The sequence below is a fragment of the Schistocerca cancellata genome, chromosome 12 (assembly GCF_023864275.1).
Source record: "Schistocerca cancellata isolate TAMUIC-IGC-003103 chromosome 12, iqSchCanc2.1, whole genome shotgun sequence".
NCBI classification, from domain to species: domain Eukaryota; kingdom Metazoa; phylum Arthropoda; class Insecta; order Orthoptera; family Acrididae; genus Schistocerca; species Schistocerca cancellata.
This window is the reverse complement of record NC_064637.1, coordinates 73356559-73383280: the sequence shown is the minus strand read 5'-3', so window position 1 is coordinate 73383280 and position 26722 is coordinate 73356559. Positions and strand designations below refer to the sequence as shown.

The 26722-nt window shown below is 41.8% G+C and overlaps 1 protein-coding gene across 1 annotated transcript in view; it reads right to left on the bottom strand.

Annotated features, from left to right (window-relative positions):
* Positions 1 to 26722, bottom strand: part of LOC126109721 (aminopeptidase N-like) — a 222875-nt gene that overhangs the window by 108441 nt on the left and 87712 nt on the right. The window contains exons 5-6 of the mRNA XM_049914775.1: positions 22421 to 22677; positions 6016 to 7039 (exon numbers count right to left, since the gene is read on the bottom strand). Coding sequence (XP_049770732.1) covers positions 6016 to 7039; positions 22421 to 22677 — 1281 coding nt within the window. The remainder of the gene's footprint in view (positions 1 to 6015; positions 7040 to 22420; positions 22678 to 26722) is intronic.

Sequence of the window (26722 nt, the reverse complement as noted above, 5' to 3'; positions counted from 1 at the left end):
TCTTCTGGTTCATCAAAGAAACTACATCCCCTGTATCCACCAGGAACTTGATAGGTCTTCTGGTTCATCAAAGAAACTACATCCCCTGTATCCACCAGGAACTTGATAGGTCTTCTGGTTCATCAAAGAAACTACATCCCCTGTATCCACCAGGAACTTGATAGGTCTTCTGGTTCATCAAAGAAACTACATCCCCTGTATCCACCAGGAACTTGATAGGTCTTCTGGTTCATCAAAGAAACTACATCCCCTGTATCCACCAGGAACTAATACCACTGATACCCCAATAGAGAGTTTTATACAATTGGCCGGGTTCTGCAAAGACTGGAGTTAACATAAACATCAATGCTTCATCGAATTCTGCTGCCCACAGTGTATAGCACTGGCACATTGGCCTGCAGTGCTGTTTTCCTGTCCTCATACACTGGTGCTAAGTACTTCACTGGAGACATGTGTAACACAGGTAAAAAAAAATGGGCAATGGAGAAGCACAGGACTCGCATCCTGAGCACCAACTGGGAGACAAACTTGACTGCGGGTGGTGGAGACCTGAACTATCTGAAAATACATTTTGAGCTGCTGCTGATGCATCAAATGTTTTGACAATATTTGTGATAATGTTGGTATTGATTGGTTAGGTACCTCGAACAGAATGACCTCTTCCATGCCAATCCTCAGGGATTCCAAAAACATTCATCATGTGAAACTCAATTTGTACTTTTTGCAGATGATATACTGCAAGCTTTGGATCAAGGCAGTCACTCAGATGCAGTATTTCTTGATTTTCGAAAAGTATTTGACTCAGTACCACATCTATACTTATTGTCAAGAGTTTGATAACATGGGGTATCAAGCGAAATTTGTTACTGGAATGAGGACTTTTTGGTACAGGGGACACAGCATGTTATCTCGGATGGAGAGTCACTGACAGATGTAGAAGTAACTTCGAGTGAGCCCCAGGAAAGTGGTTTAAGACACTTTCTGTTCATGTTGTATAATAATGACATTGCAGGCAATATTAATAGTAACCTCAGACTTTTTGCAGATGATTCAGTCATCCATGAAGAAGTACTGTCTGAAAGAAGCTGCATAAATATTCAGTCATATCTTGAGTTGATTTCAGAGTGGTGCAAAGATTGGCAACTTATTGTAATCCTATGACTATAAAATCAATGATTCACAGTTGGAATCTGTGAACTCATGCAAATACCTTGGTCTAGCATTTTATAGGGACAGGGTGTAAACACGGGTAAGGAAAAGAAATTCCCAGGTTTTTCCCCGATTTCCTGGTTAAAAAATACACTTTCTCCCAGGTGAAAATACGCTTTTTCCGTGTTAAGTGACAGTATGCTTTCTCTCAGGATCACAAAAGTTATCAATCCTTTGACTGGTTAGGGTTTTGTACACCGGCATAGAGACTCCCGTCACTTTAGGAATCAAACCCCAGAAAAAAAAAATACGTTTTGGAAAGATCTTTGATTTGCAGCAACATGTACACTGCATATTTTCGTATTACAAAATTATATAGTCGAGTTCCAACAAACACAAGACTTTAGTTTCTGAAGCATTGAAATCAAGATCACGATGCACTTTTGTAAGCCAGTCATAGCTCGTGTCACGTGATATCGCAAGCTGATGACAGTAGATATTCATCTGTGTTTACACGGAGCTCCCAAAACCGGATTCCGTAAACCAATCTCTCATTACCGATCCTGGATGGTCATGGAAACACTTCAAAACCGATTCTGGAAAAACACTTCTGGTTGCCAGTTTTCCAGTTCTGCAGTCGAGTTTCGCTACCATGTAAATGCAGCCTGTATTGAAACGTGCTCGGGCTGTGATGTTTCGTCTTGTTTTTAAAAATTTCGGCTAATATTGCCCGAGTGGCTCTATGCACAGTGAAGGATAAGTAGAAATATTAGACTGAAGCTGTTTGCACCTAGTCTAACTGAAGATAAATAGTGACTGTGCTGGCTAAATCATAACTTACATCTGCTGTTATCCAGGTGCCATAGTTTACTGGGCTAGCAAATCCACTTCAGACCTTAATATGTAAACATGGCAGTGAAAAGCGGTTTCTGAAATACGTCTTTTGGAAGATGTGTCGCATGTAAAAGTAGTGATTCAGAGCATAGGACACGTGATGTAGTCAGCCTATAGTAACATCATCGTTAAGTAGCACGAACACACAAATATGAAAATTGATGTACATAGTGTAGCTTCAAGATGATCTAAGGTTTCACATATAATATTTGTCTTTTTTGCATTTGTTACACTTTGATATATCACACAAATGTGCCCATAAAATTTTATAATGATGTAAATGTCTGGTCTTCTGGGCTCTAAATTCTTCTAAGTGGCTGGCCCTCGAGGTGTTAAGCTTTAAATGAAAATCAATGGCACTGTGATTTAAGAAATCCAGAGCACATATGCATACATAACATAACTCATATTGTGTAAAAGGAAATGTACGTTGAAAGTAACGCTTTTCAAATGACCAATTACAATATTTTCCAGCGACCTATTACAATTCGTTTCATCATTTGCCAGAGAGTGCCAGAAAATGGCGTTACTGTGCTTGCGCAGCCACGATGGAGTAGGTAGCCTGTATGTTCATATGTATAGGGCATTAAGAGATCTTACATTATGTCATAAACGAAACAGGACATCAGAGGATACTCCAAGAGCATCAGAATTTTGTAAACCATATTAAAATTCATAGTTCGACTTAAAAGAGCATATTCATATGTCCAGATTCACATAGAAGTAGGCCCCAAGCTGATATTAAACTTTTCAGTGTGGTTTTCAGAATGCAAATTTTCTTGACGTACCAGTACTGTATTATCTATTTAATGTTTAGTTATATGGCATAATGCCATACATCACAAAAGATAACAACATGATCTGGAAATACCGCTAACAGTTGACACTAGCCAATAGTGTTTCAAATAAATTGACAATCTTTGCAGAAATTTTTTTTTTAGCAATTTGACAAAAATAACTTCATTGTTCAGCAAGGAAATTAATAGCCGACTACCAAAAACTTGGAAATAAAATAAAATCAGAAAACTGAGACTAATTACATATTTTAGCCTTCCATAATTATGTTAATATTTTAATTCACTATATAGCTCCCAGCCACAGAAATCCGTTTTGTTCTTGAGAGCTGTAAACCAAGAGGAATCAGTAAATTCACTAAATGTAAACACGGTTCACATGGAATCTACCCATCATCCCACTAGAACTCAGACCATTCTGCACATGCGCGAATCTGGCAGCTCGGGTGCACCAGAACAATCTTTCCGAGTAGCATCTGGCTGTTTGTTGCTACTGCTGATACAGCTCATATCTAGCTACTTTGGATACAGTTAACAGCCAAACTTCAAGTAGCCAGAAGCGGGAGAAGGTATTGCTCACATGCAACTCAACTGTGCATGCGCATAAAGCCCGCTGGCAAGTGCTCAAACGAATCTTAAGCTAACTGTTGTGATGTCACGCCCATTGGAAGCAATTTGTTGTTATGAAGTATTGTACAGTCTTCACCCTAAAGTCTTCGACACATTTTGCTGTTGGCAGACACTTGTGTGTGCCCTGTGTTTTGTTGCTGTAAATGATGCATTTCCTTTGCAACTTACTTTTGTGTGTGTGTGTGTGTGTGTGTGTGTGTGTGTGTGTGTGTGTGTGTGTGTGTGTGTCTGTGTCCTTGTTTATGTTTCATTGCAGTAATGGGCTAAAGTAAAATTCTTTGTAAGAGTATCAGTTCTTACCAGTCAAAACTACAAAAATTTAACTGAAAGCTAAAACAATGAAAAATTCCCAGATTTTTGCTGGTTTTCTCCCAGATGAAAAAATTCCCAGGTTTTTCACGGTTGTCCCAGGGCGTATACACCCTGAGGGATAGGAAATGAAATGATAAAACAGGCTCAGATGTGGTTAATGTACATGACTGATTTTGGTTTAAGGGGGAGCAATCAGTCTATGAAGTAGGTTACTTACAAATCATTTGTATGACCCATTCTAGAATAGTGCCCAAGTTTATGGGAGCCGTATGTACTAGGACTACCAGGAGCTGTTTAACATATAGAGAGAAGGGAAACACGAATGGTCAAAGGTTTGTTTAATCTGTGGAAGTGTGTTACAATGATGCTGAAAAAATTGAACTGGAGACTCTTTAACGTAGATATAAACTATCCCGAGAAAGCCTATTAACAAAGTTTCGAGAACAGGCTTTAAACAATGACAGAAGGAATATACTACAACACCCTATGTATCACTCACATAAAGATCGTGGGGACAAGATTAGAATAATTACAGCATGCACAGAGGCATTCAAACAATCATTCTTCCGTTCCATTAAGTTTCGGGTGTGCAGCCACAAGAAATCTCCTTCTTCTTCTTCTAATATTTCGGCTGTATAACATTCAGCCATCTTCAGAGTGAGGCGCAAGACTGCCGCTCCAGTGCTCGCTTCATCCCTTTATACTGTTGTACCACGCGACTGCGGATGCACACCCGAAACTTAATGGAACAGTCTTTGCACCGCCAAAACCTGAAGATTCAAATCATTCGTCCATGGGTCCATACATGAATGGAATGGGAACAAATCCCAACAACTGGTAACAATGGGACAAACCCTCTGCCATGCACTTTGCGGTAGTCGGTTGAGTGTGGATGTAGATATAGATGTGCTTAACTTGGGGTGTGACAATTCAAAAGCTCTAGTCTGAACCTTGTTGGCCAGTGATAATCTGACAATTATGTCTCCGATTAAAGAAACAGCATACGAGACCCCACATTTTGTATGTTCAAACTTGCATTTATGGGCAAGGCCTTGCAAATCTGCTACCCAAGGCTTGTAATACTGGCCACTATGCTTCCCTTATTGGTTAAACTGCAATCACGCTGCCACAATGCAAGTTTGATGGCACAGACTCTCACTCAGCAAACTGCACAATTCCATAAATTCCAATGCTTCAAGGTTCTAGTATGGACACAGTTCTTACATATTTTCATAAAGGCTACTACTACCAGTCACTAACAGAGCTCTCTGGACCGTGGCATCTGATATGTTTCTTACCTTTCAACCTAACATAAATCTGAGCTCAGGTATTTTTCCCACCTCTCGACAGTGTTACAGAATAATGCAAGTGGCAGGGATGGGGGTGGAAAAAAGTTGCTCCACAGGTTTTTAGCCTACAGGCTGTGCAGTGCATGCCCACATTTCAGATACGCTTCATGTTCTGCTTGATCAGTTCCTGGATCTGCTCCAGCTGTAGTTGCTGTTGCAACAGCATTTGTTCCTGCTGTTATTCCTGCAGCATTATTTAACACTGCCAAAGCCCCATAAACTGTTGCTCCAGTATTACCGGCTACTTTGCAAGAGACACCCTTGTCATCACTTTTGTAACACTGTACCCATGTGGCCTGTGCCACTACAGTTGCCCTGGAAAATGGTACGAGACTGGAAAAGAATGAGTGGATGACATTAGCCATAAAAAAAAAATCCAGTGAGGACACTCTGAAAGGAAACCAAACATGAAGCCGAAAGAACTGTCTTAGTGTCCGAACACAACCAGAATCACAAGCCAAGAGTAACCTAGCAACAAGGCTATACATAAACTGGAAAGCTTAGATAAATAAACACAACTTGCTGAGGAATGTACACTCACTTTCCTTCTACCCTAAGCCACCAGGGGATCTTGCCAAATAATGTGGTATATGCACAGCTCGCAATGTGGCCACAAAACCGTCAACTCTTGACATCCAACACTGGTGTGTTCATCTCAGTATTGTTGTCTGAGTCCAGTAATGATACTAAATTGGTCACCATTGGCAAGGACAGTGAAAATAAATGGTACAAGGATCTATTAAGAAGAATGCTGCGTAAATCTATTAAGAACAGTGCTGCGTAAAGTTATTTTAAGTGCACCTGAAGTTCTCAGCAATCAACAACGTGACTTCAGAGGAACTCTATCAATGTGCCAGTGAACTTCATATAAAGAACATCGTACTTACCCCGGAAATGAGCTTCCACTTCGACCATTTGCAACCTGCGAGGTGGACGGAATGAAGACAGCGGTAGCATATCTGCTGCCACGACTGGAGTGGCTGGCAGACACACTTCCACCAGTAAGTGGCAGAGCAGTGATTGCATCCGTGGGGACCACAGTCTCTACTGTGGTAGTCATTGCGTGCGATGCCCTTCTACTCGGAGCCGTAGTTACTGCCGGACCGTGTGCGCCCGCCGTGACATTTACTACCGAGACTGAGCTGCCACCGGCCTCGCTGTCTGTCACCTCGAAAGAGGTTTCGGCACTGTTTCCGGGTGCAGAGCTGCTGGAAATGACAGGGATGCTAGACGACGTAGCCACACTCGCAGTCCGGGAAGCTAACGAAGTGTCGACGTCCACCGGTACGGTGTGAGCGCTGCCAGAATGTGACACTGTTCCACTTGAAGTGTAACTCGCCAGCGTGCCGGTGTTTCCGTTCGATACAGGAGAGCCGGTCGGTGCACCGGTGCTTCTATTCAAAGAGGGAATAGCAGTCGGTACACTGGTGCTTCCGATCAAAGAGGGAATGCCAGTCGACGCACTGGTGCTTACATTCGCAGAGGAGATCCTAGTCGGTGCACTGGTGCTTCCAATTGAAGTGGGAGTGCCAACTGGTGTGCCGGTGCTACCATTCAAAGTTCGAGTGCCGAGAATGGTGCTCGAGCTCGTGGGTGCCATTTCAACTGTGCTCGTGTTACCAGAACCGGAACTCGGAGCTGGCGTGCCGATCGTAGTACCGGATGTTCCGGCTCTGGTGCTCGCCGTGTGAGAAGCGTTGAACAGAGGACTGGAGTCGGCAGTGTTGGAGCTGAGCTCTGCAGATGCACTGCTAGTCACTTCAGAGCTGCGTGTGCCAGAAGTTGCATCACTCAGCTCGGGGGAAGTCACATTGCCGACAGTCGTGTAGCGGCTAGATGGCCCTGTGTCAGCAGGAGATGAATGAATGGTTGTCACACTTGTTTCATTTGTGCCTCTGGTATCCACCACACCTGTAATAATGGATAGTCAGGATCAATACTTCAGGCACAAATACCTATTACTAAGCATCCAATGTCTATATGAGAACTTTAAAATTAAGGCTAATTATCTTACTGTTGAGTAAACTATTAGACCAAGTACAAGCTCAGAATGCACAATAAAGGGAAAGGAAATTGATCATGTCCTGTTCACAATGGTAACAAGTTACTCACAATGATAATAATAATAATAATAATAATAATAATAATAATAATAATAGCTTCACATGCCAAAGATTTCTACAGATTTATTCGTCTGAGCAGAGAAGTTCAGTGTACATTAAACAAAGCTGTCAGGAGAGCTGTGTATCCCCTTCCAGTCCATCTTTAAAAGTCCAAATAAAACCTATTTGTGCTCAAATGGCCATTGAAAAGTAAACGTCCTGCAGTGAAAACTGAAGTGGTGCACGAGACACAGTAGAAAACTAAAATTTGATTTTTTCACTGATCTTTACAACCCACAACCCTTAAGAGATTTACAGAACTCACATAAACCTAAATACGGAAATCTGAAACCTGCTGCTCTCTAATGCAAATGTAGTGTTTAAATACCTTTCATAAATAACTAATTTATTGGGGGCAAGAAGGTGAAGTTGTGTAAGATTCACAATGGACAGCCTTATATGAATTTAAACTACGAATTAGGAGAGCAATAATCACATGGGGATGGAAAAAAACTATACAGTTCAAAAAAATTTTAACACTGCGAACTTGTAAGCAACTGAATCAGAGATAGTTTCTTTGTTGGAAAGTAATAGTTCCTGTTGTTGCCATGTCCAATGGGACAGAAAAGCATGTCGTGAAACTGGGACTGTATCAGACATCACGTTCAACATCAACAAGAAAGCCGACAGCAGGATACAAAATGCAGAAAAGCATCAATGTGTTTTATCATAGTGCGATTGTAAGTGCTGACATCTTGCTGGCACTATGCTTTTCATCTGCTTCCCATTCTGACTTACAGGGTGGCGCACGAAATGTGTTAGCAATTGTTTCATTCACAATTTACGACGCACATTAGATGTCCTGCTGGGATCTCTACAGCAGTACCAGCAGAGCTTGGAAAAACAAATGAGTTACGAAATGACATGTAATTCACAATACTGCCACTAGGAGACTAGTAAGGAGCAATGGCTGACAATGGAAGACTGACGACACAGCAACGATCGGCAATTGTGTTACTTTTAACTGAAACGAAAAGCCTTGTTGTGACGCAGAGACATTTTCGACAACAGTTGAACACACGATTGGTCCCTTGCAAGAAGACCATCCACAGGTTGTACTATAAAATTTGTACAGGAAGGAACAGTATTGGAAGCGAAGAGACCTCGGCCTAAGCCTGTTTGCTTGCCGGAGAATATTGAAGCAGTAAGAGTTGCTGTACAAAGAAGTCCTGGGAAATTGAGTAGAAAGGCAATAGTGCAACTGGCAATATCCAGACGCTCCGTTCAATGCATTCTTAAAAGTGACCTCCAAATGTACCCATACAAGATGACGTGTGGACAGAAGCTGACTGAAGAACACAAGCAGCAGAGACTACTGTTTGCTCAGTGGGCGGAGGATAGGGAACAGCGTTTGGTTTTCAGACGAGGCGCATTTTCATTTAGACGGTGTTGTTAACAAAAAAAAAATGTACGCTTTTGGGCCACTGAAAACTCACAAGTGCTTCATGAATGATAACATTATGCTCTGAGGATTACAGCGTGGGCAGCAATTTCCAGTCACGGACTTATTGGGCCCTTTTTCTTTGCAGAAACTGAACAGCGATCATTATTTGAGCATGCTTCGCAATAGCTTCATTCCACAGTTTCTTGCTACTGCCTTGCCCTTCAACACGCAGTGGTTCATGCAAGATTGAGCAAGGCCACATACTGCAAACACTATGTTGGAGTTTTTACACGAGCATTTCGACATGCGGATCATTTCACTCAGGTTTCCAGGTTGCTTCAATGACAGACAAAATTGGCCCCCCAACAGTCCAGACATCAATCCATGTGACTTTTTTCTTTGGGGGTACCTAAAGGAAAAAATTTTCCCGAAATGTCCACATGATTTAATGGAGCTCAGAAGACTTATTTCTTCAAGCTTGCAGTGCAATTACGGAAGACATGTGCCGTAGGGTAATCACTAACTTCAGTGTTCATTTGAAAGAAGTTAGGAAGCGAAATGGTGGACATATTGAGCAAGTGAGGAGTTAGAACAAATCTCCATGGACGGCTCTTCATTGTAATATATGTTCCTTTCAGATTGTACTGACAATAAAGTTTATATTCAAAAACAAAATGGTAACACATTCTGTGCGCCACCCTATATGTACCTGATCCAGCAGCCCTGGTGTTTCATGATATTCCAAACATAGTAGGGAAATACTGTTGATTATAGTAGGCAAGTCCTGAGAGAATGTAAATACTGTGGGAGTAAAGGAGACGACTCACCGAAAAGCAGAAACGTTAAGTTGTCAACGAGCACAAATGAAAATTTGCTATGGGGCGGGGCAACCCCTCTCCCTGCCTCACTCCCTCTACCCACCTCATCTCCACCGCACTGCAAAGTTTCTTTCTTTTTTGTGTGTCAGTCAACAATTCAATGCTTCTGCTTTGTTCAGTGAGTGGTTGGGGATGCGCAAGTCACTGAAACGGCATCCAATAGAAAGACTGGAACCAGCCACTGAGCCACATGAAATCACCATCATCATTGTCGTCATCATCTATAGACATAATTACATTTGTATAGAACTCTCACAGTGCAAGTCCTACACCCACGTGTCTGGTTCTTTCCCTTATCTGACGCTTTCTCACCAATAGTATATATAAAATAGCAAATTTCTTATTAATGCTGCACCTTGAGGAGCCTTATTATTCACAGTATAGTTTACTGACTTCTGATGACAATAGTATATTTACACCACATGGAAACATTTTATTTAAAGGCATACAATACTTGTGAACCATGAGCACATCAAAATGTGAACCTGTGAAAACTTGTTTTTTTTTTCTGATTGACATAGCTTATTGAAAGTCCTCATTGTTCCCTGTCACGAATCCTTCCATCAGCCTCCACCTGTAGCAGCTGACAACAGGCTGAGGTTATTGAAAACCAGTGATCCACTCAGTGCCTACAGGCTAAGGTACCACCGCATCCACCCAGCACCAGCACTGGTCACTTCTACCAGAAGTCGAGCCTAGACTCCCACACTTGCCAGATGTTATGCATGCCTAAACGTAGCTCGAGCAGTCTCTTCTTCCACTTCAACAAGGTGAAATCTCCCGGTTGTTCTCTCAGCAGCTCATCTGTGCAACACCACGTGGCTTGCGTCGACATCTGCCACAACTCACCATAATATGCGCGGACAGCAGGATTTTGCACCAGTGTCCAGTGTTAGTGTTTTGTCGTGGTTTGGTTAACGTGAGGAGTGCTATCGCATCTTCTGCAATGCCTTCCTGAGGCACTTTCCCACAAGGGGCTTCCCTTCACTATTGCTGAACAAAGCCTGAAGCCAGATGCCTGATTCATCATCCCAGTATTAGCACCTAGGATACTGTGTGCTGTGCAGTGTAAATACTGCAGTGAAGTGTAGTGTGCGAGAGGAGTACCAGGTGAGTTTTATTACTGTTCCATCCCCAGACATTTTGGCACCCCATTACTACCAAGCCTGCCACTGACGCGAGTTTTCCCACGCCGCCAGACTTCATCGAACAAAGTATTGTAAACCATTCATAGTACCCCTGGTTTAAAGACGCCATCTAGAGTGGGACCCCCCTCGATTAAGAGTGGTGGTGGTGGTGGTTAGTGTTTAACGTCCCGTCGACAACGAGGTCATTAGAGACGGAGCGCAAGCTCGGGTTAGGGAAGGATTGGGAAGGAAATCGGCCGTGCCCTTTCAAAGGAACCATCCCGGCATTTGCCTGAAACGATTTAGGGAAATCACGGAAAACCTAAATCAGGATGGCCGGAGACGGGATTGAACCGTCGTCCTCCCGAATGCGAGTCCAGTGTGATAACCACTGCGCCACCTCGCTCGGTCTCGATTAAGAGGTAGCAACCCATTAAATTTTACTGCAGTTGTTAGCTTTTAGGAACAGTATCTTCGAACCATCTCACATACCTCTTCATCACACCATTTTTTATTGTTGTGTTTATTAACTAGCGCACCTCTGTAGGCACGTATGCCCCTTAGGAGCATAGAAGGGAACCTAATTCATTCCTTCATCCCTTTCAAACAAATGATTTGATTTGTCCAAAAACTTGGTATTTCTGAAGTTACTCTTATTCAAAACTTTCATGTTCCAGAATGTTTCAATCTTAAAATATAATTTCTTCCAAATTCCATTGTCTTAATTTTGTAGCCCCATATCTTTCTGCTTCCGAAAATGTATATTTTTTAATAAAATAACAAGTCAGTTTATAAATTATTCCAACTAGAAAATATCACTTTTTAGAACAATCTTTGCTAACTTTGGAGCTCCTCCTGTACATTAAAACTTCTCTCTCATAAAGTAGTAGCTATTATTTTGACATTTTCTGATTATAGAGGGTTTAACAAAGAAGTGGGGCCAAACTTTCAGGAAACATTCCTCAAACACACAGAAATAAAATGTATGGTCAGGGGTCCAGAAATGCTTTATTTCCATGTAAGAGCTAATTTTCTACTTCTCTTCACAATTGCTTTAACCGTGAGAAACACTGAAACAGAGTGTAACCAGCATTACATGAAACGTTTTCTTACATGAAATATTCAAAATACCTACTCTGTTAGTTTTGATTAGAATTTACAGTAATAAATAATTCTTAGGTTCACTGGCAATGTTTGCTGCTCCAATTAAACAACTGTAATGTTGACATGCGACTAACTCCACTGTGTTGACAAGCAATTAACTTTGCTGCTTGTGATGAGATGCAATTAACTTCACTCCTTTTCTAGCACCAAGCACGTAGCATCAATTGTTTAGTATTCCTCATGGACTGCATACACATACACTATGTGATCAAAAGTATTTGGACATGTGGCTGAAAATTACTTACAAGTTCATGGCACCCTCCATCAGTAATGCTGGAATTCAATATGGTGTTGACCCACCCTTAGCCTCGATGACAGCTTCCACTCTCACAGGCATACGTTCGGTCAGGTGCTGGAAGGTTTCTTGGGGAATGGCAGCCCACTCTTCATGGAGTGCTCCACTGAGGAGAGGTATCAATGTCGGTCGGTGAGGCCTGGCATGAAGTCGGCATTCAAAAACATCCCAAAGGTGTTCTATAGGATTCAGGACAGGATTGTGTGCAGGCCAGCCCATTACAGGGATGTTATTGTCATGCAGCCAATCCGCCACAGCCCGTCAATCATGAACAGGTGCTTGATCGTATTGAAAGATGCAATCGCCATCTCCGTATTGTTCTTCAACAGTGGGAAGCAAGAAGTGCTTAAAACATCAATATAGGCCTGTGCTGTGATAGTGCCATGCGAAACAACAAGGGGTGCAAGCCCTCTCCATGAAAAACACGACCACACCATAATACCATCGCCTCCAAATTTTACTGTTGGCACTACACAAGCTGGCAGATGACGTTCACCGAGCATTCACCATACCAACACCCTGCCATTGGATCGCCACATCGTGTAAAGTGAATCGTCACTCCACACAACATTTTTCCACTATTCAATCGTCCTATGTTTACGCTCCTTACACCAAACGAGGCATCGTTTGGCATTTACCAGCGTGACATGTGGCTTACGAGCAGCTGCTCGACAATGAAATGCAAGTTTTCTCACCTCCTGCCTAACTGTGATAGTACTTGCAGTGGATCCTGATGCAGTTTGGAATTCCTGTGCGATGGTCAGGATAAATGTCTGCCTATTACACATTACGACCCTCTTCAACTGTTGGCGGTCTTTGTCAGTCAACAGACGAGGTTGGCCTGTATGCTTTTGTGCTGTACATGTCCCTCCACATTTCCACTTCACTGTCACATTGGAAACAGTGGACCTAGGGATGTTGATGAGTGGGGAAATCTCGTGTACAGTCGTATGACCCAAGTGACACCCAATCACCTGACCACGTTCGAAGTCAGTGAGTTCTGCGGAGTGCCCATTCTGCTCTATCGATGTCTAATGAGTACTGAGGTCGCTGATATGGAGTACCTGGCAGTAGATGGCAGCACCATGCACCTAATATGTAAAACGTATGTTCTAGGGGGTGTTCAGATACTTTTGATCACACAGTGTAGCATCAACTGTTTAGTGTTCATCGCAGACTTGATTTATGCTACAGTGCAGTGGAAGTGCACCGAAATTCACAGTTGGAAGACGTGCGTTTGATGTATGGATCGGCATATGGTAATGACTGTGATGCTCAGTGTTAGCACCAAAGAGATTTCCATAATGACAAGTGCCCTGACAGGAGGATGTTGAAGCAACTTATTATCACTTTATGGAATGTGAAACAGTTAAGGGAGGCCCAGATGGACAAGGACACCTCACTTGGAGGAGGAACTACTTTGTTCCTTTGGTGACAACCTTAGTGTCAGTGTATGACAGTTAGCTGCAACAACTACGCACACAACAAAGTCTAACATAGAAATAAAGTGTTTCCGAACCCAGATCCATATAACACATTATACTCTTCTACTGAAAGCTTGGCCACAACTTTTTGTTACACACTATAGAGCTTTTGGCTGAGTAAATTTACTTCAGTGCCTATTGGGTATTTCTATCTTTTGATTTTTTATTTTACTTCTTTTAAACTAAAAAGTAACTAATTTTACCATTTTGTAATTTATTTACTACAAGCCTCACAAATGAAGCCACTGTAGGGCGTGAACAAGCTTTCAGTGTGTACAATTACTACATGATCTATCGGAATATAGTTGATAGTCAGCATATAACTGTCAATGTTAATCAATCATAGTTCATAATTTGATGTGCCAATATCTGTTTGTCCATCATGAGGATGAATAGTCAGTATGTCAATTGTTGCTACTTATGAATGTTGGTTTGGCTGCTCACAATCTATGTAACCTGTTCATATGTGTTGATAAATTAGTATAATACATTACAAGAAATGATCATCCAAGGTATTTATGAAGAATAAACGTGTTAAATGAAACTAGATCACAGGCAATTATTTTATAATGTTTGAAGTTCCCAAAAGTTAACAATAAGGAATAAAGTGTAAAGGAAATTTGACTAGGCAGAAGAATATGGAACATGCTGTTCTGACACTTCTGGAAGCTTAAACTGTGTGCCAGACTAGGAATCAAGCCCAAAACCTTGTAATTTGTGGGCAATGACTTTACCTCTCTGCCACATATCTTACTGGACTAGTAGCTTCCCTCATCTTTGCCCACTATTAAGCTTCATAAAATGAAGTAACATATTTACTCAATCTTAAGACGTGTCTTTTTCCCAAATTCCTCATTCCAAAAATGCTAAACTACAGCTGCTGAGGTCAAAATGTTTACATTGTTTAACAGATTAATACAGGTACATTAAATGTATTCATAACGGCAAATATAGACAACCATCAGCTGTAGAATGGAATGACTACAATGAAAATTTGTGCCGGACCAGGACTCAAACCCAGATTTCCCGCTTGTTGTGAGTAGTTGCCTTACCATTTGGCTATCTGTGCGTGACTCACGGCCAGACCCAAACTTCCATATGTTGTCAACCAGGTGCCTACAACCTGTAGTCTTACGTCCGTTATGTATATTCCCATACAGGTGAGACAATATACTTTAAAGTCACATACAATGTCTGTTTTATTCCAAATTATAATGCAAAGTTCATCTGGACATGCATGCATGTCCATAGGAACTTTGCATCATAATTCGGAATAAAACAGGCAGTGCACTATCTTATCATATTGGATTAATATAGGAGTCATCCTACATTTGCAGATAAAGCTTTGGCTACTGAGGTTTTGCACAAACTTATTTTGAACTGTCCCAAAGGGTAGGGCATATCAAACAATAATTATATTCAAAGATGATGTAACTTACCAAACAAAAGCATTGGTATGTTGATAGACACACAAATAAACACAAACACACACACAAAATTCAAGCTTTCGCAACCCACGGTTGCTTCATCAGGAAAGAGGAAAGGAGAGGGAAAGTAAGGAGTCATTCCAATCCTGGGAGCGTAAAGACTTACCTTAGGGGGAAAAAAGGACAGGTATACACTTGCACACACACACATATCCATACATATACATATATGTGCGGATGGATATGTGTGTGTGTGCAAGTGTATACCTGTCCTTTTTTCCCCCTAAGGTAAGTCTTTCCGCTCCTGGGATTGGAATGACTCCTTACCCTCTCCCTTAAAACCCACATCCTTTCGTCTTTCCCTCTCCTTTCGTCTTTCCCTCTCCTTTCGTCTTTCCCTCTCCTTTCCTCTTTCCTGATGAAGCAACCGTGGGTTGCGAAAGCTTGAATTTTGTGTGTGTGTTTGTGTTTATTTGTGTCTCTATCAACATACCAATGCTTTTGTTTGGTAAGTTACATCATCTTTGTTTTTAGATATATTTTTCCCACATGGAATGTTTCCCTCTATTATATTCAATACTTGTATTCAAATAGGCCTGAGATTTCCTGATATGCCGAAGTGCTCAATACAGTATCGACCTTGCTCGAACAATCACGTAACATGCGACTCGCAGTGCTAATGCAAGCGATAAGTGACCTATGGATCAGCCACTATGACAATCTACTGCTATGCTTAAGAATTAAAAATTTTGTGAAAAACAGGAGGAAATAACTTTAAATTCTGTCAATTTGCCGACTTTTGTTGTATTTGAACAGGTTTGCAATAAAAGTTCTAATGCGTGTATTGATACCGCATTCAGACATTTATACTGCCTTTTTATTAAAGAAAATATTCAAAGCCATAAATATTATCCTTCAAAAACCATTACTTGATTCTGAACCCAAGTCAATACTTTGTATGTTTATGAGAAACTAATGATTTGCCACGTGGGTTGCAAATGAGACATTCAGTCACTATTCACATATTAGAATACGGGAGAAAATCATTACCAGCTTTAGAACAAGATATTCAGATGAAACAAGAAGGAAAATTAATCGAGGATAAAATGTTTAACGAAATGAATCATATTAAACTGACTGACTATAATTGTTGCCGCAAGAATAAATTACAGCAGAAAGACTCAGTGTGGAGGTAGTATGTATATACTTCACTACATTGCAGGATGAACGAAAGTTCAAGAATAGGACTAAATAGCGATTTTTTTATTTATGAATTAGATGGTGGTGTTACGTATCACCTGTACCCTAGAAGATGTTGCCATCCATGTTTCACTGTTGCTCAAGTGCAGCACTATGGGAAGTTGGATGGGGAACAGTGATCCAGCTTGGCTGGAACTGCGAGTGATGCATGCAGGGAGGCCGTGTTGAGCAGGAAGAAATTTCGTCATGCAACTAGCCACGGGAATGTTTACTGTGTACTTTGGCTTTTTATGAACAATGTTTAAACTGCAGTACTTTCCATTTGTACTTGGAATTGAATTGACTTTAAAATTGGACAAATACTCTATAATATCACATATGTCTGCAGGAGATGCTAAAAGTCTAGATGGGGGCCAGTGGCATGCTTATGAGCTTTGTGCCACAATGTTGTCAATGCTCACTGTGAGGTGTGACTGCAACAACAGGAAGCGTGTCAGCTGCTGACTGTACACAGCCAATGAGTGAACAGCGGGCAGACACTAATTCTGGAAGCAAGAGAAACTGTGACATACTCATGACAGTACAGAAGAAAAATACATTATGTACTCAGAAGAGGAAAAGAAATAACAAAAGAACCAGATGTGTTCTTGGGTGGTAAACTAATGATAACCTCAGAAATTGAAACATATTGGAAAGAATTTGTGACACTGGCGATATAAGTTTCACAGCAGTCCTACTAGGATGACAATGATAATGATACAAGGGTGGTTCGAAAAGTTCTCAGAATCACCACAAGAGGTCAGCGCTAGGGCAGCAAGTTGTTCGCATGATGTTCATTGGACTGTTGCCTGTAAACACGTGTCCTGTCAATGTTCTTGGAAGAGAGCTGTGGGAGTGACGTGGCTCTGTTGTTGCTCCACATAGTGATTTGCGAAGATGGAAACAAATCAAGACTCGAGCACTCATTAAGTATTTCATAAAGAAAGGTATGAAAGCGAAGGACATTCATGCCGATTTACAGAATACATTGGGGGCTCTGTCTCTTCATATTCAACTGTTACCAAGTGGACAAATGAATTTAAATTTGGTCAGGAGAGCTTAGATGATGATCCGTGCATTGATCTGCCAAGATATGTCATAAGTCACTGCAAAAGTGCACAAATTGGTCACGGAGGATCGCCAATTGAAAGTGCGTGAAATTGCTCATGCTTGCAAGATGTCATCTGAAAGGGTATATCACATTTTAACTGAAGAATTAGAAACAAAAAAATTATCAGCAAGATGGGTGCCACGACTCTTGACGCTGGATCAAAAAAGCACGAGAATGGACATCGGCCCATTTTAGGAGAACTGAACAAGTTTTTTTTGCACTGGTTTGTGACCACACATGAAACTTGGGTGCACTACTATAACCCAGAGTCAAAACGACAGTCAAAGCAGTGGAAAAATGCTGATTCTCTGCCATCAAAGAAAGCAAAGACAATTCCTTTGGGGGAAAGGTCATGGCATCAGTGTTCTGGGATGCGAAGGGGATTCTGTTTGTAGATTATCTCCCCACTGGGCAAACTATTACTGGAGAATACTATGGTAACCTCCTGGACAAATTGCAACAAAAGATACGCAAAGAAAGGCCAGGTTTAGCAAGAAAGAAAGTCATCTTCTACCAAGACAATGCGCACCTGTACATATGTGCCGTCGCCATGGCAGAATTACACGAACAAAGGTATGAGTTGTTGCCACACCTGCCTTATTCACCCGATATGGCTCCATCAGACTTCCATTTCTTTCCAAAAACTGAAAATTTTTCTTGGTGGACGAAGATTCACTTCAAACGAAGAATTGATAGCCGGAGTTGACAACTACTGCATTTACTCGAATTTAAGCCACACTCTTTTTCCGGTTTTTGTAATTAAAAAAGACACCTGCGGCTTAGAATTGAGTGCAAAGTAAGCAGAAGTTCTGAAAAATATTGGTAGGTGCTGCTACAACTAACTTCTGCCATCGAATATATGTAACGCTACACAGGTATGCTTTGCAGGCACAAAGATAAATGCTGGCGCCAAAACCTATGCATCAGTAAATAAATTAAAAGAAAAGGCAGAAGAATGTTAACATTATGCCACGTATTCTTTCATGTTTGCTGCTATCTCATTTAAATCCTGCCTGCCTAATAAACTACGAAATCAGAGTGAGACAACAGAAAAAGCGGAAGAATATACATATCATGACATGTTTATATTCGTATTATTCTTATGCTGAATAGTGATACAGTCAGAAATGAGCTTGGCAACTGACTAGATTTTTAAATCTAAGATGACTCTAAATTTCTGTGCAGAATGTAATGCATTAAAGAGGCGCCTGCAAAGATTTTCAAACGGAGAAAATTTTTTGCTATCGTCCAGAACATCTTCTATCATACGCAGTCTATTATTTGGTTCTGGTTGAGCATTATCAAAGAAAGCAGCAGTGTAAGTAACAACAAATAGCAGTCTCTTGCCGTTGTTTCGCTTATGAGACAATTCCTCTTTTTTTTTTTTTTTTTAAGCCACGGTAGCGCGCACAAAAGCAAGCCATGCCGCGAGCGGTGACAGTTCGTTTAAACACTCATTATCAGAATGCGACAAACAATGCACAGTACAATAATGCATTTTCAGCTTAGGGTGACGTAAACACCTATAACAAAGAGAATGGCACTTATCAGATCAAAGCAAAATAAGCCATCGATTCTAACCAGATGAAGCAAGTGAAAAAGGAAGGGTACCCGTATAAATATGGACGGAGCACCTGACACATAGCAATGGTTACTTGGTAGAGCTTAACTGTTAAGCTCATGACTCGAACCAAACTACTGTAGCTGTATCTTCATCCATTCAACCTAAATTGTGCCTCATGTTACAATGGACCAACTTTGTTTCGATTTGGAGGGGCAGTCTAAAACTTTTCTCTCCCCTTGAATTTCGAGTCTCATTTTTCAGGTGTGGCTTAGATCCGTGTAAATATGGTATTTTGCAGGCCTGCAGGTAACTCATTTTTGAGATGGGATCAAGGCACTGGAACATCGTCAGACCAAGTGCATTAATTTACAAGGAGACTGCATTGAAAGATAAAATGCTTTTCAGTGACATAAGTAATTTTTTTCCATTCTGTTCCAAGAATTTTTCAAACCACCCTTGTAGTAAGACACAATGGAATTATAGCCATTGGCTGTGAGTGGGCATCTATTTTAAATCAATGGGGAAGGTTGAAAATTTGTGCTAGGCCATGATTCAAACCTACGTCTCCTGCTTACTAGGAAGGTGTGCTGACCATGTGTCATCCAGACACAGCAGTCACCGCAACTCCACAGATTACGCGACCACACTTCCCATCAGACCTAAATTCTCAACCTATCTGCACACTATGAATGTAGTGTCCCTTGCCCATTATGTTCATTACTCATGGCATTTTGCCGATTCCCATAAGAGTTTGAGCCTGGTGTGCATCTACACTCGTTCTTTCGGACATGTCCAAAAGAATGGACATCACATTATATTAAAAGTAGTGATACCACAGACAGGCTAAATGAACAAAAAAGGCAGTGAAGATAAAAATTAATGAAAACAATTTCTTTTTGTTTATTTTATTTCTCAGTGTATTATCAAAATGTAGACAATAAATAGGCATAGCCGAAGTTCAGAATAAGTACAATGTAAACTTCTTAGACAGATCCTTTACATCAATAAAAGTTTGTAATGGCTACGAAGGCTTTCCCGGCGTAATAATTGATAATATTCTTCTCGGGTATGCAGCCGGATCATAACGTCTTCATGACACAATATTTCCGCGGTCCAACTAGCCGCCATCTTCAGGTGAGGGTGCTGGTGCACGATCTCGCCGGAACGGCGAGATCGTGCACCAGCACCCTCACCTGAAGATGGCGCCCAGTTGGACCGCGGAAATATTGTGTCATGAAGACGTTATGATCCGGCTGCATACCCGAGAAGAATATTATCAAAAGTTTGTAATATTGATTAGTCAGAATATGTTCAAAAATAATTTTTTTCTGAAGGAACCTCTTAAACCAAAGGGGGTCTTCTTATACTCAAGTAAAGATGTTAAATCATGTTCCATAATTCTAGCAACCCTGTTGGCCTAAACATCCACTATCTCCTTCCCACTGTCTCACCTTATCTTTCCCTTTCCCTATTCTGTCTGCATCACTCCTCCTCCTCCACCATCCAGATCGTGCACTGACTTCTATCACCACACGTTCTCCTCCCCCATCCCCTCTCCCTCTCTTCCCCCCCCTGCCCCCTCTCCATCCCTCCTTTTCAGCCCCCCCCCCTCTTTCCTCCATTTCTCCATCTTCATCTTTCTTCATTTTCACCCCTCTCCTTCTTCCTGCGTTTCTTACTGTTGTGCCCTTTTCATCTTGTTGTACAGTCACAGAGTCATCTGTCCCAAGACATGCCTCTTTCCTGCTACTCCCTTCTTGGGTTTGGGGTTTTCCCTGCCCCCACCCCATCTCCATTAGCTCAGGCAACTTCTTCCATTAATCAGTTATCAATAATCAGTCTTTTTATGGTCAGGGAGTGTATGGTTGGGTGCTGTATGGATGTGGGTATGAATGTGTGCACTTTTTCTAGAAAAAGAGTTAGTGCTTGAAAGCTATAGTTCAATTCTTTTATCTTGGTGGCTCGCGCATGCCCGCCCAGACGCGGGAGATTGCTGCGATGCCAGTTGTAGGCAGTAAGAGATGCAACGCCATAGTATAGTATAGCATAGTTCGCAAACTTACGTTTAGGGGGTAGCGCGCAGTTTATGAAGTAAAGCCACCAAGGCCACATTAACCCTTTCGCTGCTACAGACACATGCTCCCCGCATTCCGCACTGTGCGCGATTTTGTCATCACTGCACGGCTCGCCTGTGCAGACACATGGTGTTCCGAGTGCTTTGACATACTTATCATTTGATTTCACAAAAACTATTTGGCCCAAAAATCTGATTTTTACACATCTTCTTGACTGATACCTTCCCCCCATAAATGACTTAATTTTGTTTCGATGTTCAACACAGTTATTGTGCAGCATTAAATGTAATAAACCATTGCACGAAATTTTGAAGAGTTTGCAGAGGTAAAAATCATAGCTTATACTTTCCGTATGGTTGACATCAGTTGCCACTAGAAATTTCAAAAAATTACATTCAAACGAATAAAATTCATGAGGTAAGACACTTTGATATGATTTTTAAATAAAGAAAATATTAGGCATCAAACAAGGTTTGAACTTGGTACCTTTTGCTTAGCAACCAAACACTTTAACCTATTTTGTTCATTTTAGTTCATTGCATCTGCTCGGAGCGGACGTCGTAAGACAACTTTTTAAGTTCGTTATTGATCAATTAACTCAGTTTTTTTATTACAGATTAGGCTAATGCAGCTAATCATTTAATGGAATTGCTGGAGGAGTTTAAAAACTCACGCAAAATACTGACAAACACTGTTGGTATGACTATGAATTACTCAGTACAATAGGAAATAAACAATTACCGCTGTTCTTTATTGCGAAAAAACGGTTAGTGAGAATGAATTTCCCTGCTATCACCTGCATTAGGAGGCTTATTGCTTGTTTGGTTTAATTAATTAATAGAATATGAAGCAATTGGTATAAATAATGCTTTTTCCTAACTTTCTTTTATAGAAAGTCTTCTATAAAGACATTGCTTTTGTTCAATTACTTTATTTATGACTGAACATTTCTAAAACGGAAGACACTCGTCCGTGCTCTGCACTGCAGTCGAGCTCTGGCAACGTCATTCTCTGTTCATTGGCTGACTGTGTTTTGTGACGTCAGATGCGCAGAACAAACCTAAACTCGGCCGCCGTCGTAAATGCGCACTTTAGTGTGAATGCTGCATTCTGTGCTCCATGCATTGATCTGTTAAAGGGGAGTCATTGCCTTTCCATTATTTTGTGTATTGTTCCATAAAGAATTTCCATTATTGTTATATATTGAGTTACTGTAATGTTTTAAATTCTGGCTAAGTTAAGATACATTCTATAATTTGTGACACATCCCAATGTGTCTAATGACGTAACAACTAAGTAAATAACAACAACCGCAGAGTAAACTATTAAAGCAAATGAGGGGTGACACTGAAAAACACCTGCAATAGCCCTAGTGTACATACCTGTGTCAGTACTGAAGCCAGTTGACAGAGATTTGCCTCTCGGGGTGGCAGATGAAGAGGAAGTGGCAGCAGGTGGAACGGTAGGAGCACCTGTGTTCATGACAGTCGGTGGAGGTCCTCGCTCTGGAGTAGTCATCACCGGAACAGAATCATTTACTGTTTCAAACACCATCTCCGAGACAATGAATGCCACCAAGTATGTGGACATCGGTGGAGTTATGCCAAAATGATCCACCACCCAACCTGGTTCACCATGTCTGAGGAGACAGCATAAAAGCAAAGTTGTTAGTAGTAAAGAGTATGTTTCTATATGGCTGAAAATTTTTAAGGCTAACAGATTTCAAAGAAACTATCAAATTACAGGTGATCTTGAAAGTCCATGGTGAAACTTTCTTAAGATTTGGCATAGTGCCATTTTGAAGTCATGCGACATATTCTGTCGTAAGTAAATTTTTTTTGTTGAGCCAAGAATGTTAATTATTATATTACATTTGTATTATATAATAATAGCAATTATATGATAATAGCAATAGCAGTTCCTCTGACCATGTGTAGTGTGTTCCTTGTGTGTTACACAATGTGTGATTAATGCAGCATACTGTAAGCGGCAGAATGGTCGGGTATTTATGTCTGAAACAAACCAAGATGGTGTTTGTGCACGGCCAAGCAGATGGAAAAGGTCAAGTCGCAGCATGGATGTACCAAATCAAGTACCCTAATCAACATCAACCACATCACACAACATTTCAAACCCCTTTTTGGGCATTTGTGTGATCATGGGTCTTTTCAGACAGACGAACGTGTAGGGAGGCAGTGTGCTTACACCAGATTTGGAGGGCTGTACACAAGAACCATCTCAGTTTGTTCCTGACATGCATACGGGATCATTCTTCTGCTTACTCTACACTGCGTCAGTCACACAGCCTGCAACACACAATGAACACATGGCACATGGTCATTTGCCAGCACCACCTACCATGGATACGATGCATTTCCGAACATAGGATCTTTGTTCCTCCATTTCTACTCACGAAACTATCCCTGAAGTTTGTAAGTTTTATTAATGTTCTCTCTCTCTCTCTCTCTCTCTCTCTCTCTCTCTCTCTCTCTCTCTCTCTCTGTGTGTGTGTGTGTGTGTGTGTGTGTGTGTGTGTGTGTGTGTGTGTGTGTGTGTGTGTGTGTGTTCTGCATTACCTGTACATGTTGGTTGTGGGGTCAACAATTAATTTTCTGGTTAAAAAGTTCACATTTGTACATTGTGTTTTTACAGTGTTGTTAAGTTACAAAATTTATTAAGGTGCTCAGTATTTTAAAATATGAGTTCATACAACAGTCTCAGTTTCATGTCACTTCTTGTCAGGTAAAAAATTATCTGCAATCCTTGCTAAGAAGCGATGTTCGCAGTATTTATGTAGCATCTGATGTTACTTGGAGAAAGACTGCAACACTTGGATAGGTGAGGAGAGTCAATGAAGTGGTGCATGGACTCCTACATTCCGTCACAAGGAGTCTACTTGGAACATGTGCTGAAAAAGTTTGTGGCATTTGGCGTGCAATATATGTTTTACTGAAGACTCATTTCCAGATTTACATCGATATGAATTTTTTTGTATCTTCTCCTATAACAACCAATGTTCTAAAATCATAGTTTCCATTCAAACTGTCAATTCAGTGTACGGATGGAATATTAACTCCTTCCTAGAATGGTGGTGACTTCAATGCATGGACAGAAGAGTAACTTCTCTGGCTTAGTTTTGGTTTGAATGTATTAGCTTGGTGCATAAATTCACAGCATTTTTCAATACGTTCAACAAACACAAAAGATACATATAACAGAGACTCAATAGTATTTCCTTCTTCACTAATTACAACTGTCTGCCAACGCTGGAATAACTTTTTGATACTACGAGTGTAGAAATTGAGTGGTTTTAAGTGAAGAACTCATTGAGCCATTTTCAGGTCGCATTTTCATCCAGAAAGTACGTTCCTTGAAGGTTCTTCAATAACAGTCGTAAAGATGAAAATCTGACGGCGCAAGTTCAGGTGAATGCAGCTGGTGCAGTATGAATGACTTCCCAATGCAGCTCCTTTATAGCATTTTTGGTCAGTCTAGCAGAATGCGCACAGGCGTTATCGTGTAGTAGTTCTTCCTGGTCCTTGTTCTGTGACTGAATCTGCAAGACGTCTCAGCTGTTGACAATAGCTCACTCATTTGTTACATAGTTTAATTCTTAATTTCTTTGCGTGTTTTTGGTAATTGCATTGTTTAAATCATAAATTTCGGGCGTATTATAGTATTTGAGAGTTGTAGCATCGCGTTTTAGTACCCGAATAGTGTAAAATCGCGTAGTCTCCTTCTGCCGCCGAGCAGTGTGTCAGCAGTGCACAAGTGGCAGCATTACTGCATTTACTAGGCAATCTTGTATTTTAATAACCGTTTAAATTTTGTGTCGATTTGTTTGCGCTCCCTGTAGATTAGTTCAGACGTTCTTTGCACAACAGTTTTTAGCATGGATAGGGACTGCAACTGCTGTGTTCGGATGCAGGCTGAGTTGGCATCCCTTCGCTCCCAGCTTCAGGCAGTGTTGGCTTCGGTCACACAGCTTGAGGCTGTTGCCAATGGGCATCACTGTGGGGGTCCGGATGGGGGTTTGTCGGGGACAGCCAGCTCGTCCCACGCATCCCCCGATCGGACTACGACTGTGGTTGCCCGGGATACTGCCCGCATTGAGGCTGATCCCTCACCTGTGGTAGAGTGGGAGGTCGTCTCAAGGTGTGGCAGGGGGCGAAAGACATTCCGGAGGGCTGAGCGGAAGGCCTCTCCAGTTTGTCTGACGAACCGGTTTCAGGCTGTGTCTCAGGCTGATACTGATCTTCGGCCTGGCATGGCTGCTTGTCCTGTTCCAGAGGTTGCCCCTCACTCTGCAAGATCCGGGCGGTCGCAGAGGGTGGGCTTACTGGTAGTTGGGAGCTCCAACGTCAGGCGCGTAATGGGGCCCCTTAGGGATATGGCAGCAAGGGAGGGGAAGAAAACCAAAGTGCACTCCGTGTGCATACCGGGGAGAGTCATTCCAGATGTGGAAAGGGTCCTTCCGGATGCCATGAAGGGTACAGGGTGCACCCATCTGCAGGTGGTCGCTCATGTCGGCACCAATGATGTGTGTCGCTATGGATCGGAGGAAATCCTCTCTGGCTTCCAGCGGCTATCTGATTTGGTGAAGACTGCCAGTCTCGGTAGCGGGATGAAAGCAGAGCTCACCATCTGCAGCATCGTCGACAGGACTGACTGCGGACCTTTGGTACAGAGCCGAGTGGAGGGTCTGAATCAGAGGCTGAGACGGTTCTGCAACCGTGTGGGCTGCAGATTCCTCGACTTGCGCCATAGGGTGGTGGGGTTTCGGGTTCCGCTGGATAGGTCAGGAGTCCACTACACGCAACAAGCGGCTACACGGGTAGCAGGGGTTGTGTGGCGTGGGCTGGGCGGTTTTTTAGGTTAGATGGCCTCGGGCAAGTACAGAAAGGGCAACAGCCTCAACGGGTGTGGGGCAAAGTCAGGACATGCGGGGACCAAGCAGCAATCGGTATTGTAATTGTAAACTGTCGAAGCTGCGTTGGTAAAGTACCGGAACTTCAAGCGCTGATAGAAAGCACCGAAGCTGAAATCGTTATAGGTACAGAAAGCTGGCTGAAGCCAGAGATAAATTCTGCCGAAATTTTTACAAACGCACAGACGGTGTTTAGAAAGGATAGATTGCATGCAACCGGTGGTGGAGTGTTCGTTGCTGTTAGTAGTAGTTTATCCTGTAGTGAAGTAGAAGTGGATAGGTTAATAATTGGCTCCTCTTACCGACCCCCCGACTCAGCAGCATTAGTGGCAGAACAGCTGAGAGAAAATTTGGAATACATTTCACATAAATTTTCTCAGCATGTTATAGTCTTAGGTGGAGATTTCAATTTACCAGATATAGACTGGGACACTCAGATGTTTAGGACGGGTGGTAGGGACAGAGCATCGAGTGACATTATACTGAGTGCACTATCCGAAAATTACCTCGAGCAATTAAACAGAGAACCGACTCGTGGAGATAACATCTTGGACCTACTGATAACAAACAGACCCGAACTTTTCGACTCTGTAAGCGCAGAACAGGGAATCAGTGATCATAAGGCTGTTGCAGCATCCCTGAATATGGAAGTTAATAGGAATATAAAAAAAGGGAGGAAGGTTTATCTGTTTAGCAAGAGTAATAGAAGGCAGATTTCAGGCTACCTAACAGATCAAAACGAAAATTTCTGTTCCGA